General features: G+C 39.5%; 1 protein-coding gene and 1 long non-coding RNA gene across 7 annotated transcripts in view; one reads left to right on the top strand and one right to left on the bottom strand.

The window, feature by feature from the left end:
• The window catches only part of LOC308067215, a 32,596-nt gene that overhangs the window by 7,670 nt on the left and 8,087 nt on the right, over positions 1–16,839 (top strand). The window lies entirely within an intron of this gene.
• Positions 935–16,839, bottom strand: part of RORA (RAR related orphan receptor A) — a 477,306-nt gene continuing 461,401 nt past the window's right edge. For 4 of the 5 annotated variants that reach the window (XM_080395591.1, XM_080395592.1, XM_080395594.1 and 1 more), the window contains 8 exons: positions 16,569–16,710; positions 14,526–14,921; positions 11,888–12,009; positions 10,522–10,654; positions 9,732–9,839; positions 8,239–8,349; positions 6,782–6,894; positions 935–5,451 (listed from right to left, as the gene is read on the bottom strand). In XM_080395591.1, the coding sequence (XP_080251717.1) occupies positions 5,287–5,451; positions 6,782–6,894; positions 8,239–8,349; positions 9,732–9,839; positions 10,522–10,654; positions 11,888–12,009; positions 14,526–14,921; positions 16,569–16,710 (1,290 nt within the window). In that variant the 3' untranslated portion in view covers positions 935–5,286. The remainder of the gene's footprint in view (positions 5,452–6,781; positions 6,895–8,238; positions 8,350–9,731; positions 9,840–10,521; positions 10,655–11,887; positions 12,010–14,525; positions 14,922–16,568; positions 16,711–16,839) is intronic. The other variant, XM_080395595.1, reaches the window with a different exon arrangement.

The raw sequence follows: 16,839 nt of genomic DNA, 5'->3' as shown, positions 1-16,839 counted from the left end.
TTGGCACTTGGACACTTTCTAGACATTGCTGTGTTTTGGTGCTATTGTCATCACTTGGAATTGCTGTATTTGATGTACTAGATGTGACAATGTCTTCAACCTCAGTGTTTCTTTCCAGTCAGGTTTTTTTGCTTTACCATGAAGCATACGCAACAATGACAGACAATGTCTGAAACGTTGTTCTTGTATTCCTGCGGATCTATGTTGTTTTCTATGTGACTTCATTGCCAAAACCTAATCATTACCTTTCCATGCTTACTGTACTACCAAAACCTGATTTGTTCCCTTTGACAATAATTTAAATACTGAAAACCCATTTTCTATTGCAAAACACTGAAATTCAGCTGGAAAAATAGTCCTATTGTTATAAAAATGTCCAGAGGGTATTGAAAGTACTTTAAATAATTTATTTAATGAGTCAGCATGAATTTATTTTCTAAAACACAATTGCAAAACCTTTGCACTGTTTGGAGTACTTTTGTTTTGAACAAAATAAAGACCAAAGAGCAGCTATACTGCAAAAACTGAGTACAAGAATGAGGCACACCTAGAGCACTTAGGTAAAAATAATATCCAGTTCTCTTGTGCCTTGGGGGGAGGGGGAAGGGAAGAAATACTAGCATATTTTTTTAAAAGTAATTTGTTCCACCAGTAGTACTGGCCACCCTGTTGAAGAGTTTTAGAAGATCCCTGAGCACATTAGTTTCTGACTCTTAACCCCAGCTCCAAAATGATAGGGCTTCTGTTGTTGGCAACGAGATGGATTGTCATTCACAGTTAAGTCAATCATAAGGTGCTTATCTATTTACCCTTTTTTTCACCAATCAGCACAATGAACTGTCAGAAAATAACTTTTATTTTTTGTTTTTAAATAATAAAAGGGCACAAAATTTAAACAATCAATGTTTTGTGACAGTGGTTTAGGATTATTATCTGGCTGCCCCTCAACAACAGACAAGTGATTCAATCGACATTCCTTAGCAAAAAAAAAAAAAAAAAAAGAGGAAAAAAAAAAGAAAAAGAAAGAAAAAAAGAAAAATCCTGTACAAATATGTATTTTTCCCTGAGGGATCAAGGTTACACCCGCAAGTGCTCTATGTACATATTGCACTGTAGAGGAATGAAGAACATGTGCAAAAAAAGCAACAATGATTGAAGCTTACTAATCAAACCTTTTAATCATGACTGCTATGTCATCTTGCATTTTGGAATGTCGGAACACAGCTATTCCTTTAATCTAAAAATGTAAAAAACAAAAAAAAAGGAAAGAAAAAGAAAAACACACCTCTACTATGGCACATTCAATGAAATAAAAAGTTTTCCAAAGACAAATAGACAAATTCCATCAAGAAAATAATACAAAGTTCGTTCGTTTTTTTTTTTTGTTTTTTAGAAAAATTACATTACTTTCTTTCATTGTTTCACATTACAAAATCTTTTTTTTTTTTTTTAATGTTTACACAAATCACATTTTATTGCAGGAATATTTCAAGTGCCATCAAACATTTATAGAAGGGTTAAAAAAATAGAAGTCTCTCTAAAGTGGTCCAGACAAGGCTTTGTATAGAATAAATTCTTTTTTCCACCTTCTATTTTTGACTTAAGTATTTTGAATACATTTTCTTTATTCCATTGACACTTAACAGCCTAGAAGCAGCCACTCACACGTACCCACGCATATATTCATGTGCGCACACAAATGTACTCTCTCTCACACACAGGTGCACATACACGCACAGATATCTTGGTTTCCATACTAAGATAGGTAAGCTTTAATAAAGAACAACCAAACTTAAAACCAGCCTCCCTTTCCACCTAATCCTATAGTTTTGCTGGCTATGTCGAAGTATATTAGGGTGGTTCAAAGGACAGCATAGTATAGTATCTTTTTCATAGAAAGCCTGAAAACATCTTTGTGGATAGATATAACACCCAGTGACAATCTCTTTGCAGACTTTAAGGAACAGATCGTTCAAAATGGATGTATTACCCCTTTATCTTCACCTATCCTCATGTTTTTGTTTGTAGTGAACAGGGCAGATTATGAAAATACTTATGTGAATATCCATTGACCCCCACCCAGTATGTTTTTTAACTGAATATTCAGTTGATCATCTGATACCAGGCCATAGTCCCAGAGGTTCTGCAGAGTGCATTTCCTCGGCTGTGCTGGGTTCTTACATGCATATGGCCGTTGCCCTCAGCAGCCACTGACATTATTCTGTGTCTCCTTTCATAAAAGCCTCCTTGGCAACAGAAGTCTTATCAGCACATCTGCCATGTTGTACCCCTTTTTTCCCCTCTCCATGAAGAGCAAAACAAAAACAATACTCTACTGCCAAGCAGCTGTTAACTGTAATCGGGAAAGCTGAGTTACCTGGGGTATGTACGCAGAGCCCGATTTAACAAGGTGCGAGTACACAGGACAAAAAAGATAGCACTTTCTGGCCTGGATGTTCACGTCACAAGCTGTCTTCAGATGCAATGGGCTTTCAGCTAAGGCTCTATTGGGAACCTTTTTATTGTTCTGTATTTTATTAGTCAATGCTCCAAAGTCTGTGTTGTCAATGACTTATGGGTGTAAATATGCTGAACTAGATACCAAACAAAACCATCAGCACCTAGATGCCTGGTAAAGTACTAATATTCATCAGGAAAAGGTAAGAAAAGGATGTGACTGAAAATTAATCCCCAAATATTTTGCTTGGTAGTCTGCTTATTGTCAGAAGTAGGAGTTGTACCTCACTCTCTAAAAAAGTACAGGTCTTACTTCATTATTCATTAGTTGACACTGAAATTAAGTTTAGTTGATCTTTACAGGACTAGCACCTAAGGCTGGTCACATTCGGAAAACATTTGTTAGTTAAAAGGGTTGCTTTAAAAATAGAAACACACGTTAGAATGGAAGTACCATATCATGCCAGTTACTCCAATAAAGTAAACAATGATTCTAGGAAGAGTGTTTCAGTAGGACTAAAGAGAGCATGTGCTGGGCTGCGAGCCACCACTTCGGGAGCAGGCAGGATGGAGCAGTAAAAAGATGGCTCTGTGGGCTTTTTCCAAAAGCCCCCTCATGCCTCCATCCCAGTGCTCACGGAGGTGCAGGTGCTCTCCTCCCGTACTCCAGGGGCTTACTGCTTTGAAGGTGAAACATATGATGCTCATCTACCCCTCCTTTCAAACCACAGACATCAGTGATAGCTGTAACTTCCCTGATGGGGAAGACTACAGAATTTTTAATAGGTGTCATAGCTAAATGTCTCAATTTGACCTCAGAGGAAACATACTTAAATCACAGAATAAACCTCTGTTTTGCTTATAATAGCCCACTGACCTAATTTTCCTTTTTAAAACAGTTAGGCTTTGGTGTGCTTCTGTTCAATTCTGTTACTTCTCAGCGACTCTAATATATGTAAGAGATTTATCCTTGGAAATTAAATCAGTGGAGCACATTCCATCTCATTCCTTTTTCTTTTTTAAAGTTTCTGGCTTTTTCTTATGTACTTCATCAGAAACTTCATTTGTGTAGGCTTACATAGCATTTGGTTATACATGTTCATCTCATTCAGACCAATTATGCACCTCTGGCTCAGCCAGCCAGAGTTTATTTTGTGATATTGTTTATCGTGAATCTGCTTCCTTCAGAACTAGGTTTACTTGCTAAATGTGCTCTGAGACAGTGTTCTTCCTAAAGGGAATGGTAATTAATAATAACAAAGACTGTGAGATTCAGCTTATTGGTTAGTTATGCAAAATGGGAATCACAATTTCAGAATTACAGAATGCAGATTTATCGTATTAATGATTTCCAGGCATTATACAGAGTACAGAAGAATGCTTTCTAGCAACAGCGTGTCTTTACTTCGTTACTCTGTCCTCATCAACTTTAAAGTGCATCTTTTTAAATAAGGAGAGCAATGGACTTCTCTGTTCAGCTACCTGAAATTGAACTGCCGGATGCTGGAAGAACATGGGTCGGTGTCTCATAGGCTAGAGTTTGGAATTTGAAGGCATTGTTTACGATATGGAGTACAAAAGTATGTAATATTATGTATAAAAATTACTTTTCAACATACATGTCATACACACATACTTTTACTGTAGATATAGACTTGAGTAAGTATCTTCAAACCTGGATTTACAGTGGGCAGAAGGACATGTTATTTAATAGCCTGATTTTCAAGGACGCTGTGTTACTCATTTGTAAACGATCTGTAATTGCTTAGTTTAACTTTGACCACGGAAACTCAGCACCTTTGAAAATGAGGCTTTTGACTTGTGCACCTAAATTTGAATTTAGGCATGTAATTTTAAACATCCAGGTTTGAAAGATTTGAAAATAAAAAGTACCCTTGCATTTAACAGCTGAAAAGCTGATTTTAATTTAGAAAATTGTCATAATTTTCAACTCTTTAAAAAAAAACAAACCACTGTAACCATTTCAGGATATGACCAGCCTCTCTTTAAAAGTAACATGGAAAACAGCAGCATAAATACCTCCCAATGTACCAGTACCTGCCAAACCTTTTTCAGTTAAACTTGAATTTCTGGTGCACATGCAACACAACAATGAACACGCTAGCATTTAATTTAAAGAAAAAGGTGCAAAATGAAAGTGCCTTATCAATTCAACAAGAAAAGCTATACCAGTAACTACATTTTATATTAATTAAAACAATATATAAACAATATCTCTTTTGCTATATATAGTCTTCATGCCCATTTACCCTGTAATATATTATAATGCTATTGTTGCTATTGCTATGGACCCTTTTCATGCCGTTCTGTCTACTGGCAAACAGTGGTAGGTGAAAAAAATCGTCCTTCATGAAACAATGAGCAAGCTGTGCAAACTGATGCTGAAATCTCTGCAATGCACACCAGTCGCTGATTACTAGGTGGACTCTCTGTTCTGATCAACAAATTGATTGTTCTGTCAAAAGTCTGGGCAGTGAACTACAAGAGAAGACAACCTTCTGACATTAGTACCCTCAGTCTGTGTAAACAGAGGTCAAGGATTGAGAAGTTGAGACAGAAAAAGGGTCCATATTTGTAGGCATAATGGAAATCATATGCATGAGAAAAACAAGTTCAACTTTGTTTCATTGTTTCCCATCCTTCGCCTGACCCCGACCACCAAGAGATGTGCAGTGTGTTGGCTCCCTAGGTCTGTGCAGGGCCATATAAAGTGTCTTGGTTTTCTTTCTTTTTTTTTTTTTTTTTTTTTCCTTTCTTTTGTTTTAATGTTTGTACTTCGGACATTCTAGAAGTGCTTAGGTGATACGTTTACCCATCAATTTGCATCGCTGGCTCAAATTCTGAAGTGAACAACTCCTTGTAAAGTGGAGGAAAATGAAGTCGTACAATGTCTGGGTATATTGCTTTAAATGCCATAAGCTTTTCTGTATGTCGTCCACACAGTGCTCTTAAAGTAGACACTTTGCATATTAACTGTAAAAAAAAACGAACAGAAGTCATACGGTCATATATGGAACAAAGCTTCCCGATCTTGCTCTTGGGATTAAAGCTCTCCCAAACACTTAAGAGTTCATTTCAACTGTGTACCTTAACAATGACATTTCAGATGTGCAGTCATGGATGTTTGTTATGTTAGATTTTTTAAAAGAAAGAAAAAAAAAAAGACAAAGCCACTAAAAAGCTACTCAAGTTGTGAAATAAATCTTTTAAGTTCCTAGGAAAATGTATCATTAGGTTTCCTCACTTGCCTACCAAGCACTGGACTGATACAGAAATATTTCCTGGCTGGATGTTCATTCATGCAGTTTAGTCATTCTCTTGGAAGAAGGCAGTCCTGACTGCTTTTAAACCCACTGTCACTATTATGGAGGGAACTGGCAATGCAATAGATTAGGCTTTTCTAGCTTATGCCAAATAAGGTGAAAAGGAACAGACCAGAAAAATCTGTACTTCAGGCATATCACTACAGTACTCCCTGAATTTACTGAGTGAATTATTTGTATCAAAGCACATACAAGAAACTTTCTTCCAGTAAAGGTATCCAAAGTATACACTGGGAAAAGAATTACATGAGCTAGGATTTGAAACAAGGACAATCTGCAAAGCCTGGGCTGGACCATCCTGCTTCTGTTGCAAGCAATGGTGTGAAACGAAGCATAAGCTTTCCGGCTGTGTAGAGTTCTAAAAGGAACTACCTCTGTAAGGAAGTGCCTATCCTTCCCCAGTTCTTCAGGTTTTTTTTTTTTAACATCACACCACTTTTCCATTTTTGAAAAATTACACAAAGATACTTCAGATTAGCGTAATAGTATGTAGGATATTTTTTCTTTTCCCTAGGCGCCAGTATTTGGAAGAACTGCTGAGAAAAAGGCTGGGTGGGGAACTTCTCATGGAAGACTGAAAAACAAAGTTAGTTTGGGTGTTGCATGTTGTAACAACTTAATTGTCAGGCAGGCAGAGATTTCACAAGGATTAAGGCATGCAGGTTGTAGAACTGAAACAGTATTCCATGTGGCAGAAATATTGTGTACGCGAAACAGGATAAAAACTTTCCATTGCTTTTTATGAAGTTCAACATTGTAACACTTCTTTTCAGACCATTATCAACCTTGCTCCCTAGCACATTGTCATTTTGCCTCTTCTAGTTTTTAGTAAATAGTTTCAGCTAAGCGCCTTGATTTTGAACAAAGAATTCTGGATTTAACAAACTAACTGCAGAAAAGCTTTTACACCACAATTAGGATACCATTCATGAGAAAGCACGCTTTCAGAGTCATATGACATGTCACAGCATGATTCTTACCTTTGTTAGAATTCCATCTTCTCGGTGGTTCTTCTGTAGGACATGCTGAAGTGCTAGCTGGATCTTCTGTTGGAGTTTTTCAATTTTTACTTTCTCCTGAAGCCATGAGCGATCTAAATATAAATGGAGTTAACACCTCTAGTACTGCTCACGTCAATCACAGTGCACCAGGAAGTACTAAGCCTCCTACAGATTCATCTTTCTTGTTTGCAACCTTCCTTCCACTTTTATACTATCATATAGAAAATGAGTTTCAAAATGAATAGGGTTTGGAGTGTATTTATTATGTGCATTTAAAATTACTTCTGTAAAGCCTTTAATTAGAAGAATGCAGCATATCTGTGTGAGATTTATTAATCATTTGCTAACAAAGTTTGTAAAATGCAGGGTATTTACAAAATGAAGCTAGCAGCTTTTTAGTGGGAAATGAATAGATCGCATAATGAACAACCAGTGGGAGTGGATCTTCTTGCTAAGCTCTACAGTGACATACAGAAAAATCAGAGCCAAATATTCAGCTAAAAAACCCCAAACAAACCACATAAACTTCCTAGCAGAAAAGCTGTATCAGCTGCTACATCCTCTGTGGCAGAACTGTGGGATTCTGCAGCTTACATACTAAGACACAGGGCTAACACACTTCCAGTCTGGCAAACAAGAGAACGTATTTATGATAGTCTCAATAAACCCACTGCTGCTAACAGACTCTTCCACCACCACTCCTGAGTACGCTGTGCTGCAGTCTGAAAACAGCGTTCATTTCCTTGGGGGTTCTGCCAGACACAAACTGATGTTCTGCGCTGGCACCTTGTTTCACCCAACCCAATAAGCCTTCCCAGAACCTGGAGTACTGTGCGTATCTACTTGAAATTATTAAGTTATTTTAGTCACAAGTATGGTAGACACAGGCTGACTCCTGGGGTGACTTGTATATCCAGCACCATCATTTTCAGGGTACCCAGTTTCGTGATGGGTTTAGATACCTAAACTACCTCGGTACCTTTGTACCAGTACACACTAAAATGGTAACCCCACTTAACAGACCTGAGGGGACACTGGAAGTGTCCTGTCACGTGCTTGAGATAGTTCTGCTACAGCTGCAAGCTCATGTACATTGAAAGTTGACTGTATCTATTCAGTGGCTACCTTCTGCCTGTCTCACCTAGATTGACCCCGTGGTCTCACTCACATGCATTTAAGGTTTTGCAAAGAAGCTGAGTCCTCAATGAGGTGAACATTTGGAAAACTAGGGCTTAGTTATCACTTCCAATTTAACAAATTTATTCCTGAATTCATAGTTTTAATGTGTTTGCTGAAATAAAAATTTTGGTCAAGGAGACACTGAAAAAGATGATGACATTTCACACTGTCTGATAGTCTTAACATTATCATTAAAAAGACTTTAAAATAAAAACAACCTCTAACAAATAAACCTGGAGCAAACCTTTATCTCTTACCTGCTGACATTAAAACAAATGCAGAAAACAAAGCTATCTCATCTTCCGTCAGGTGCATAGAACATAAACTTTTTCCAAATTCAAACACAAAACTAATGAAGTCTTCACAACCTGCCAAAAAGAAGGTACAGCTCATACCACGTTGTTTAAAACTACTTCAGAGCTACAGAGTTGTTGATTTATTCTGACGGAGGTGAAAAATGGATGTAAAATACTTCATGGGTGAATGGTCATCTTAAGGACTGTGGAGTGATGGGAGTGAGATCTCACTCACGCTTGAGCTTACTACCCCATTCCCACGAGTCCCCAGCTCCCGCACCCTGGCAGCCAGTACTTTGAAGGTTTTGCACACTGTATCTTTTCCACGTTTGGTTCTTCTGGGGTAAAAATGGATAAAAGCCAAGACATTTTCAAGCTCAGAATTGGTTTAGCTTTGTTTCTGTTCTAAATGGAACTTTCCCATGTCACTGTGGACTGGAGGTTTGAATTGTGTACTTGAAAAGTGCTGATCTTAAGACTACTGAGCACATGGAAGGTGGGGAAGAGAGGCATACAAGGTACATGCAAAAGCGAAGGGAGAAGCCAAGGTCTGAAAGCTTTTCATGCAGAAAAGGAACTCTTGTCTCCTTTCATCCATTCTCTTGCTCACACAGGTGTAAGTCAGGTTACTGCTGCTGTTACACATGCTGTTACGCAGTTCACGACAGTGGAGCCCTGCTTTGAAGGGGATTGCAACCTGATGGAAGAGGGCTCTCCTCTGCAGACCTCAGCCCCAACCCAGCCTAAATTTCTGGATGTAGTTGGTAACAGATGAAAGTTATGTTTCACTGAAACGCACATCTGATACTGCATTCTCTGAATTGTTTGCACGCTGACCTCGCACCTCGAAGTGATTTAGAAAGGCAGAGAATACTTCAGTAATTGACAGCATTCTCTGCTGCCGTATTTTCACTGCCCTCTGAAACAGCTTACATCCCAAATCTATACCGAGTGAAAATCATCCTTTTAAATCAGCAAAAATATACAGAAAAAAAATCGAAATGATAAACTGTGGTTTAATAAAAACATTGATTTGCAGTATTTTACCTGCAAGTAACTGGACTTTTTGTATTACAAAACACTATTAACATCTTCAAAGCAGTAGTGTCAGTATATCCAAAATTAGCTTATAATCCGCTGTCTTTTCCAACAGAATATATATGACTAGATATGAAATCTGGGCTTCTGTTCTCAACAAGTGTGTCCAAACCACTCTACCCTGATCTAAGTGTCGAATTTCAACACCAACAGTACTTTGCTGCATAAAGTTAAGCTGTTTTAACTCCTGAAATCAGCTTGACCTCAAACAGAGCCAGCATGACTGCTTACAAAATAAGCCTGAATTTTTCAAAGCAGATGTCCCCTCGCTTTTCCACCTTATTTTTATTCTGTGGTTTTGTTGTTGTTTTTTTTTTTTTTTTTTTTTTAAGATACAACACTTGACATTTCCTTACCTAAGGACTTGAAAACCTCTGGGCTAGCATACTTGCCATCAAAGTAGACTGTGTTGTTCTGGGAGTCAAAGGCACGGCACATTCTGATGAACACAACCTCTAAAGACCCTAAAACAGAAACAACGTATGTTTGACTATTTAAGAAGAGACTTCAGTTGCAAAGAGCAAGTGAGGATTTAAAAATTTCCTATGCTCTGCATTCAGTATCAATTGCGTAGGGTAGTAGGTTTCTGCAGTTTAACAGGGCAGAGGTTGATTTGCTAGTAGTATTAAAAGAATTCCCATAAACCCCTTTAGAAGTTTTTGCTAAACCAACTTAGTTAATGCTAATAAACTCTTAATATTTTTTATTAGATTAATGAAGTCTCTGAGGTCAAAGCAGCTCATTTAGATTTATATTCACAACGCTTTGACGACTTTGTCCAGTATTCGTAAACTACATTACTTCTACAACATGTTGCAATGAACAATCTGGATTTTTACCTTGAAATGTGTTATTCACTACTAGCAAGCCAAAATAAAAAATTTGAATCCAACTTTTCCATCTTTACACATTCAATGCTCCCCTTCTTCATAATGAAAGTTTCCTATGTAGACTTGAACTCATTCTAGCCAGAGTAACTAAGAAAGTGTATTACTTCAAACAGACACAATATGCAAGGTTTTCCCCTTGCATTATTTTAAATGATCATTGTCCAACACACATATATGTGTATACAATCACTATATACAGGTAACACCTTCCTCAGTCAAAACTAATAGAAGCAGACCTTAAAACTGACCCACATACCTGCTTTTAAAAGCACAATTTGATCGTTTTGACACAGTTCCATAAAGCCATCAATGCGTTTGGCAAATTCCACTACATACTGTATAGCTTCTGTTATTTTGACTGCGCATAACTGCCACATTACCTCCCTTTGCTGTTTGAGAGAGAAGAAAAATTGAAAAATTACTAATCAAGGTTTGGAAAGCCCATTTTCATAACGTAAAACTGAGCTGAAAAAACGGGCGAAGTGAATTCCCTCCCGCACTCCTGGCTACACTCTGCTTGCAAGACAAGGGGAGTTAACCTCAAAGCCAAAGCCTCGTGTGGATGAGTGACAATGCAAACACGTAAGACTTCTTCAGGGATGTCAGAAGAGATCCAGGGTGGAGAAGTGAAAAATGTCAAAGTATAATGACTCTGGTCATTTCAGTGGGAATTTTATTTGCTGCATCAAAAGAAAATGCCATTTACACTAGCAGTGCATAATCACATTTTTCCCATCAATAACTGTGTTTTGTACTGAATGTAAATTTCCTAACTAGTTTGTCTTCATAAGGATGCATATAAAGATATACATATATATGAAGATCACCTTGTTAACGACACAAAGAAGGCATGCAAGTAGTGATTTTTTCATATGTTGATAATATTTCAGAATGAAATTACCTAATGAGTGGAAAAAATTATATTCTGGAAGGTTAAATATTTTTTGTTGAGATGGAATACATGTTCAAAGAACAGTGTGCTTCAACAGTGCTTCCCAAGACAGTTTTCTAAAAGTAGCCATTTAATAGTATTTTGCGGGTAGGAGGCATACTGGAAATAGAAACATCGATTGAATTTTACAATTCCCACTGGTGGTACAGCAGCGCTGGGCTGCTGTTGTACAGGTAAAACTGAAACCTGCACAGCAATTGTAGAATGAATCGGGATTGCAACGAGGCGCTGAAGGCTGGCAGTCTAGCAGAGTTCTGTGTTTGTAAGCTCAAAGAAACCCACACTAAAATTACAAAATTTTGTAAAATTACAAAACTTAGTGGTATCAGCTTTTGTTGTTGCTGACCCAGGAGATTACAAATTAAGAAATGAAAATAACGTTCTGTTTAGGACTGAACAAATTTCTCTGGTTTCTTATCCCTCTTTATCACAGAGAGGTAGATCTTAGGAGTATGGCTTTGCCTTTTCCTGTACCTGTAGAAATCGCAGACACAAAGGATACGCTAATCATGTCGCTGCTTTTGATTCTGGCATATTATTTTTTTGAAAACACACAAAAATACACATTCCCGATAGTAAACAGAAGGCTGTGAACAAGTGAATTTTGCAGTGTGTTATGGGAACGCCATGCTTTAACCAAAGCATGCCCCAGCTTGGGGTGCTTTTGTACCTTGTTCTGGTAGTTCTCTATTTCCTCCTGCAGAAAGGTCTGCCATGTGATCTGCTGCAACTCCTCCCGCAGGTACTGGCAAGTTTCCATGTGCGACTTGGAAATGTTCTGTGCCAGGTGTTCTGCAAGGAAGAGCAGAGCGCGCCGCGCGTCAGGCGTGCGGGCCGCCCCCCGGGGGTGGGTGCGGGGGGCCGCCCGCTGCCGCGCCTCCTGCCGGTGCCCCCGGCTGCCCGCTGGGCGCGGCCGGGGGGGCGGCGGAGCCCCCGCTAGAGGGCGCCCCGTGCCCGCTGCGGTGCGGCCAGGCGGCGCCGGCCGGGGCTGCGGCAGCAGAGCGGCTGCCGGGCCGGGCCGCAGCCGGGGACCCGCAGGTGACACAGCCCGCGGAACAGCGGGCGGCTCGGCCGGCCCCGGCGCCACCCCGCACAGCCACCGCCCCCGGGCAGTGCGCGGGAGGGCGATGGCCCCTCCAGCCAGGGCCCCAGGGCCCCGCCGCCGTGTCACCCACGGGGCGCGCAGCCGGCCAACCCGCCCAGCTGCCCCAGCTCAGCTCCCGCTGCCCACGGCACACGCGTTCTAACAAACACCGGCAGTTCCCACCTGCCCGCTGCTCCGTCAGCAGGACACTGCCACGTGAGGCTGCCTGGGTGGGAAAATTTCTTTTCTACTCTCCGATCAGAAAGAAAAATACTAGATGACACTTACTAGAGAATCCTGATAATTAATGTAACACACTAAAAGTTTTTTCTTCAGCTTTAGAGTACTCGCTTAGTTAACTGCACACTATTTAAAATTTTCTTACAACATTTCAATTCCAAATAAACTGTTTTCTGCTGCTATACTTGGTTAAAAAACACCTGAAGGGCAGATTTTCATTGTATTAATAAACTAGATGCCAGAAACCTTTAGGGACACCTTCAAAAACATGAACAGCACACTGAGACACCCGAATCCCACTTCCGCTTTGTCTTTCTCTTTCCCCCTCGACTCCTCACATGTGTCTGTTGTCCCATTTCAGCACTTCGGCTGTCATCATAGCTTTCATGTATTTCAGAGCAATTTTTTTTTATTTCTTACAAGTGTGTACTTAAAACATTGGCTCTCGCTAGCAGCACCTGACAGCATTATACCTGTGCCCTTGCAGGATACAGAAGGTGAAATATTACTGTGTTAGTCACAAACCTCGGCCTCAGCTCTGGACTGTATTTCAGCACACACCTAAATACTTTCATTGAACCAACCACACCTTTCTAAATTGAAACCTTAGTCTGGAAGACAAACATTCTTCAAACGTTGTTTGGTAATGCCAATGCTGGGCACCCAAATCATGCTCTGTAGGGTTTAAATGCAAGCACTATGTAAATAAAGGTAAGCAACGTGACAAACTTATTTTTGGCCAGTGTTCCAAACTCAACACCTGGCTTAGAAAAGAAAAGCCCCTTCTGTTTTCTGTGGGCTTATTGCAAATCTTTTAATAACCCCCGTGAGAATATTAACAACCAGTTGATTGAGACAAAACTCACAGCAGAGCCTTTATCCTAATTTTTTCTTCTCATTTTTACCTATCTGTAACTGAAGTTATTTGAACTCAAGCCAAATGCAATATTTTGGCTGTCACAATGAATTATATTGCAGAGTACTGCATTCTGCAATGTAAGGACATTAAAAAGTAAGTATCTTCATCCCTTCCTCTCTGCAAAATTTCCTAAAAGAACATAAACTGAACTAAATAAAGCAAAATTCATATCACATACTTGTCCCCAATTAAAAAAAGCTAGCAAAAAGAGAAAAATTTAACTTGGGACACCTGACTTTTCAAACTATGTTTAGATTTTCATAATGGAGTAATTAGCAAAAGTGTTGCCTAAGCAAGCAAAATCAGTTTTAAATGCCTGACTGTTTATGTAAGTAACAGAATCTTAAAGCTACTTCTCTAGTGTCCTGTTCCTGTTCGCTTATAAGCAGTTCACACAGCATGCTCTAACGCGGCTCTCAGATGCTGACAAGTCACAGTTGTGGAATTCAGCCCTAGTGTAATCATTTGGGGAAAAGTTTAAAGTAGAACATGCTAACTAATGTGGTCGTTATAAGGCTCTTAGGGAAATTATCAAAACTTGCTACATTCAGAAATTTTCTTGAAGTATCTGGGGCCAGATTCTCTTCAACCAGTGGCAAAGAGAACCACCCTCAGATTAGACTGGTGCTTCAGTTTCATATTTCCCAGGTAACGGGTGAAAAGCAGAAATAAAATCAACCTCATCACTTTTTGTTAGAAAATAATAATAAAAAAAGCGTTTAGAGGTAATGCAAAAGAACATAAAATGTTCAAAAACAGCCTGCAAAAAAAGAAATACTGTCTGTTTGCTCAACACTAAAAATAAGCTTGTTAAACAGTATTCAAAGGGTCCTATTACAAGAACTACTAGAGCTGATACCCCAAGCTCCTGCCTTTTTTAGTCCAGTCCCATAAAGTGTTCACTGAGTACCCTGAGCAGGGTGTCGTGCACTTCACAGAAGAATGCCCATCCATGCTCACGGCTGTACTGAAGCAGCATTCTTGCTGTCACCTGGCTAAACGTGTCACTTTAATCCAAAGGGTACTATTAAGACAATTACAATGGAAGCTTTTCTCTCTCATTACCTAATTCTGCCATGGACACAGTTGGAGAGGTCTCCCCATTTGTAAAAGAACAATAAGGGAAGAAGCCCGATGCTGGTGTGTAGTCACATATTGGTTCTGGTTTGATTCCATTAATATCAAGACCCGACTGATCTGGAGAAGGCTGTATGTCTAAGTAGAAGCTGCTAACTGCAGAGTCTGCTTTGCTACCTTCAGGGGTATGCCCATCAATGTAATTACTGAGGTCATCATGTAGCTCTGTTAACCCATTGGTGGTGATATTGTATGTTGGTGTTAGTGGTTCTGCCTCTCCTGGTTGCTGCTGATGATCTCGCTGCTGCTGCTGCATTCGATGTTTCTGCACCTCCGCGTACAGGCTGTCCCTCTGCTTTTTTGACATTCGACCAAACTTTACAGCTGAAATACAGACACACAACATGTTACATCTCAACAAATCCAGTGCTGCATTTTCATTGTCTTGGGTCTTTAAATGCTACGTGGAAGGACACAGTGTAAAAGGCACATCAGTGGGATGGGCAGAGCCAAGAATCACTGCTGTCAGTTACAGGTACAGAACTGCAGCATCTGCTCTTTAAAGACCGTTCTAACACGCTACTTAAACGGACCATTAGAAGTCATTGTTTTAGCTTAATTCATTAACTTTCCACTTCTATATTGAAAAAAATTTCTTTTATATGTCCACCAAAGTTGACAGATGCATCTCTTCAGCATTCAGATCCTACCTAGAAAAGCAGAAGCTGAAACAGAATATGCTGTCCTGAGATAACGGTCCAGTTCCTACTAGTGTATGTTCATACCACAGAGTAAACTTGGAGTTAGGTATAACCATGTGCAGTCTATCTCACGGAGTACCTAAAGCAAGCGTTGGTGTTAGGACTGAAGCACACAGGAAGAACCTGCTTTCCATGCAGCTTACTGTGATAAGCAAGAATGTTTATCTGGTGAATTACTGTTAAAAATATATGCGTGTCCCTGTGCACGTGCACATGTGTGCATGTATCTCTCCATAAAATTATTACTACTTTGAGAAGTATTAATGTGAAGCATAAGCCAGAAGCAAATGGTTTGCAACATCCAGGGGATTCCTAAGGGCCTAGTATGTGATTTCGAGGACCTGTATTTGCTGTAAAACCTCATTGCTGAGGAAGGTGACTACCAGCTTGTACTTTTCTACAGAAAAGCGAACACGTTGGAGGGAACAGTGATGACTTGATCACCCATTTCAGGTTTTCACTATCATGTCCGATAAAAATATTAAGGCAATGTAATTCAAGAAGTAAATGCAATCTGAAAACAATCTCCTTCATCGGGCCTCACGTACACAGAACAATGAACGTGTGTTTGTAGAACTTGTAGCGTTGCAATCACTACGGCAGGGGAAAAGACTGAGTCAGATGTTCAAACTGGGTAAGCGATGGCGGCTTGGTTCCATCTGCGGGGGCGGCACCAAGTGTCAGCTGCGGATCCAGTTCTAACCCAGTTATGTAAGCTTCCATTTTACAGAGGTGGGTTTTCGTCATTATACTAGGTGCAATTTTGAGCTTAATATTAACAGCACTGGAACACACTTTCTTTGTGAAACACATTTCTATCTTTGAAAAATCACTGCACTATTTTCTCTTTGTGTTTTTTTCCATTATTCATTATATACATTTAAGCTTCTGTATTGTGAAACGGTTCTGATCTGTACCAGTACGGCAATCAATGTTACTTGCAACTATAGTATGTCACTTAAACTGGAAGGAACACATACAGAAAGTATTAACTGCATCTTCAAGAAGTGACCAGAGGCAAACCTCTTAACCCGGGAACTGCAATACTTGAGTAGGAAAAAAAAAATAAATCCAAGAACTTCGTACATGCCTCAGTGTATATATATATATTTATGTGGATACATAGCAACATAAAAAAACCACTTGATGGTCTCAACTATCATCCCGATGCACAATTAACTTTTAAATTCTGTGTTGTTTTATTTGAACACACAGTATACTAAACATTATTTTACTTTTTGCGATTAAGCTACGTGCTAGCAGAGCTTACCATCTCGAGACATCCCCACAGCAAGGCATTTCTGTAATCGACAGTGTTGGCAGCGGTTTCTACTGGTTCGGTCAATCAAACAGTTCTTCTGGCGAGGACAGGAGTACGTAGCATTGCTTTGCTGACTCCTTCTGAAAAAGCCCTGTAATAGAGTTGCAAAATACAAGCCAAGAAGCTGTTAACTGATGGAGCAAATAAAGACTCTGAAAGGTAGCATGCCTAACAGAAAATAAAGTTCAAGTGTACTAAAGTCAACTAAAGGAAGTTAAGA

This window comes from Falco punctatus (assembly GCF_963210335.1).
Source record: "Falco punctatus genome assembly, chromosome: 7".
Lineage (NCBI taxonomy): Eukaryota > Metazoa > Chordata > Aves > Falconiformes > Falconidae > Falco > Falco punctatus.
Note: the sequence above shows the minus strand (reverse complement) of the source record. Positions and strands in the feature narration are given on the sequence as shown.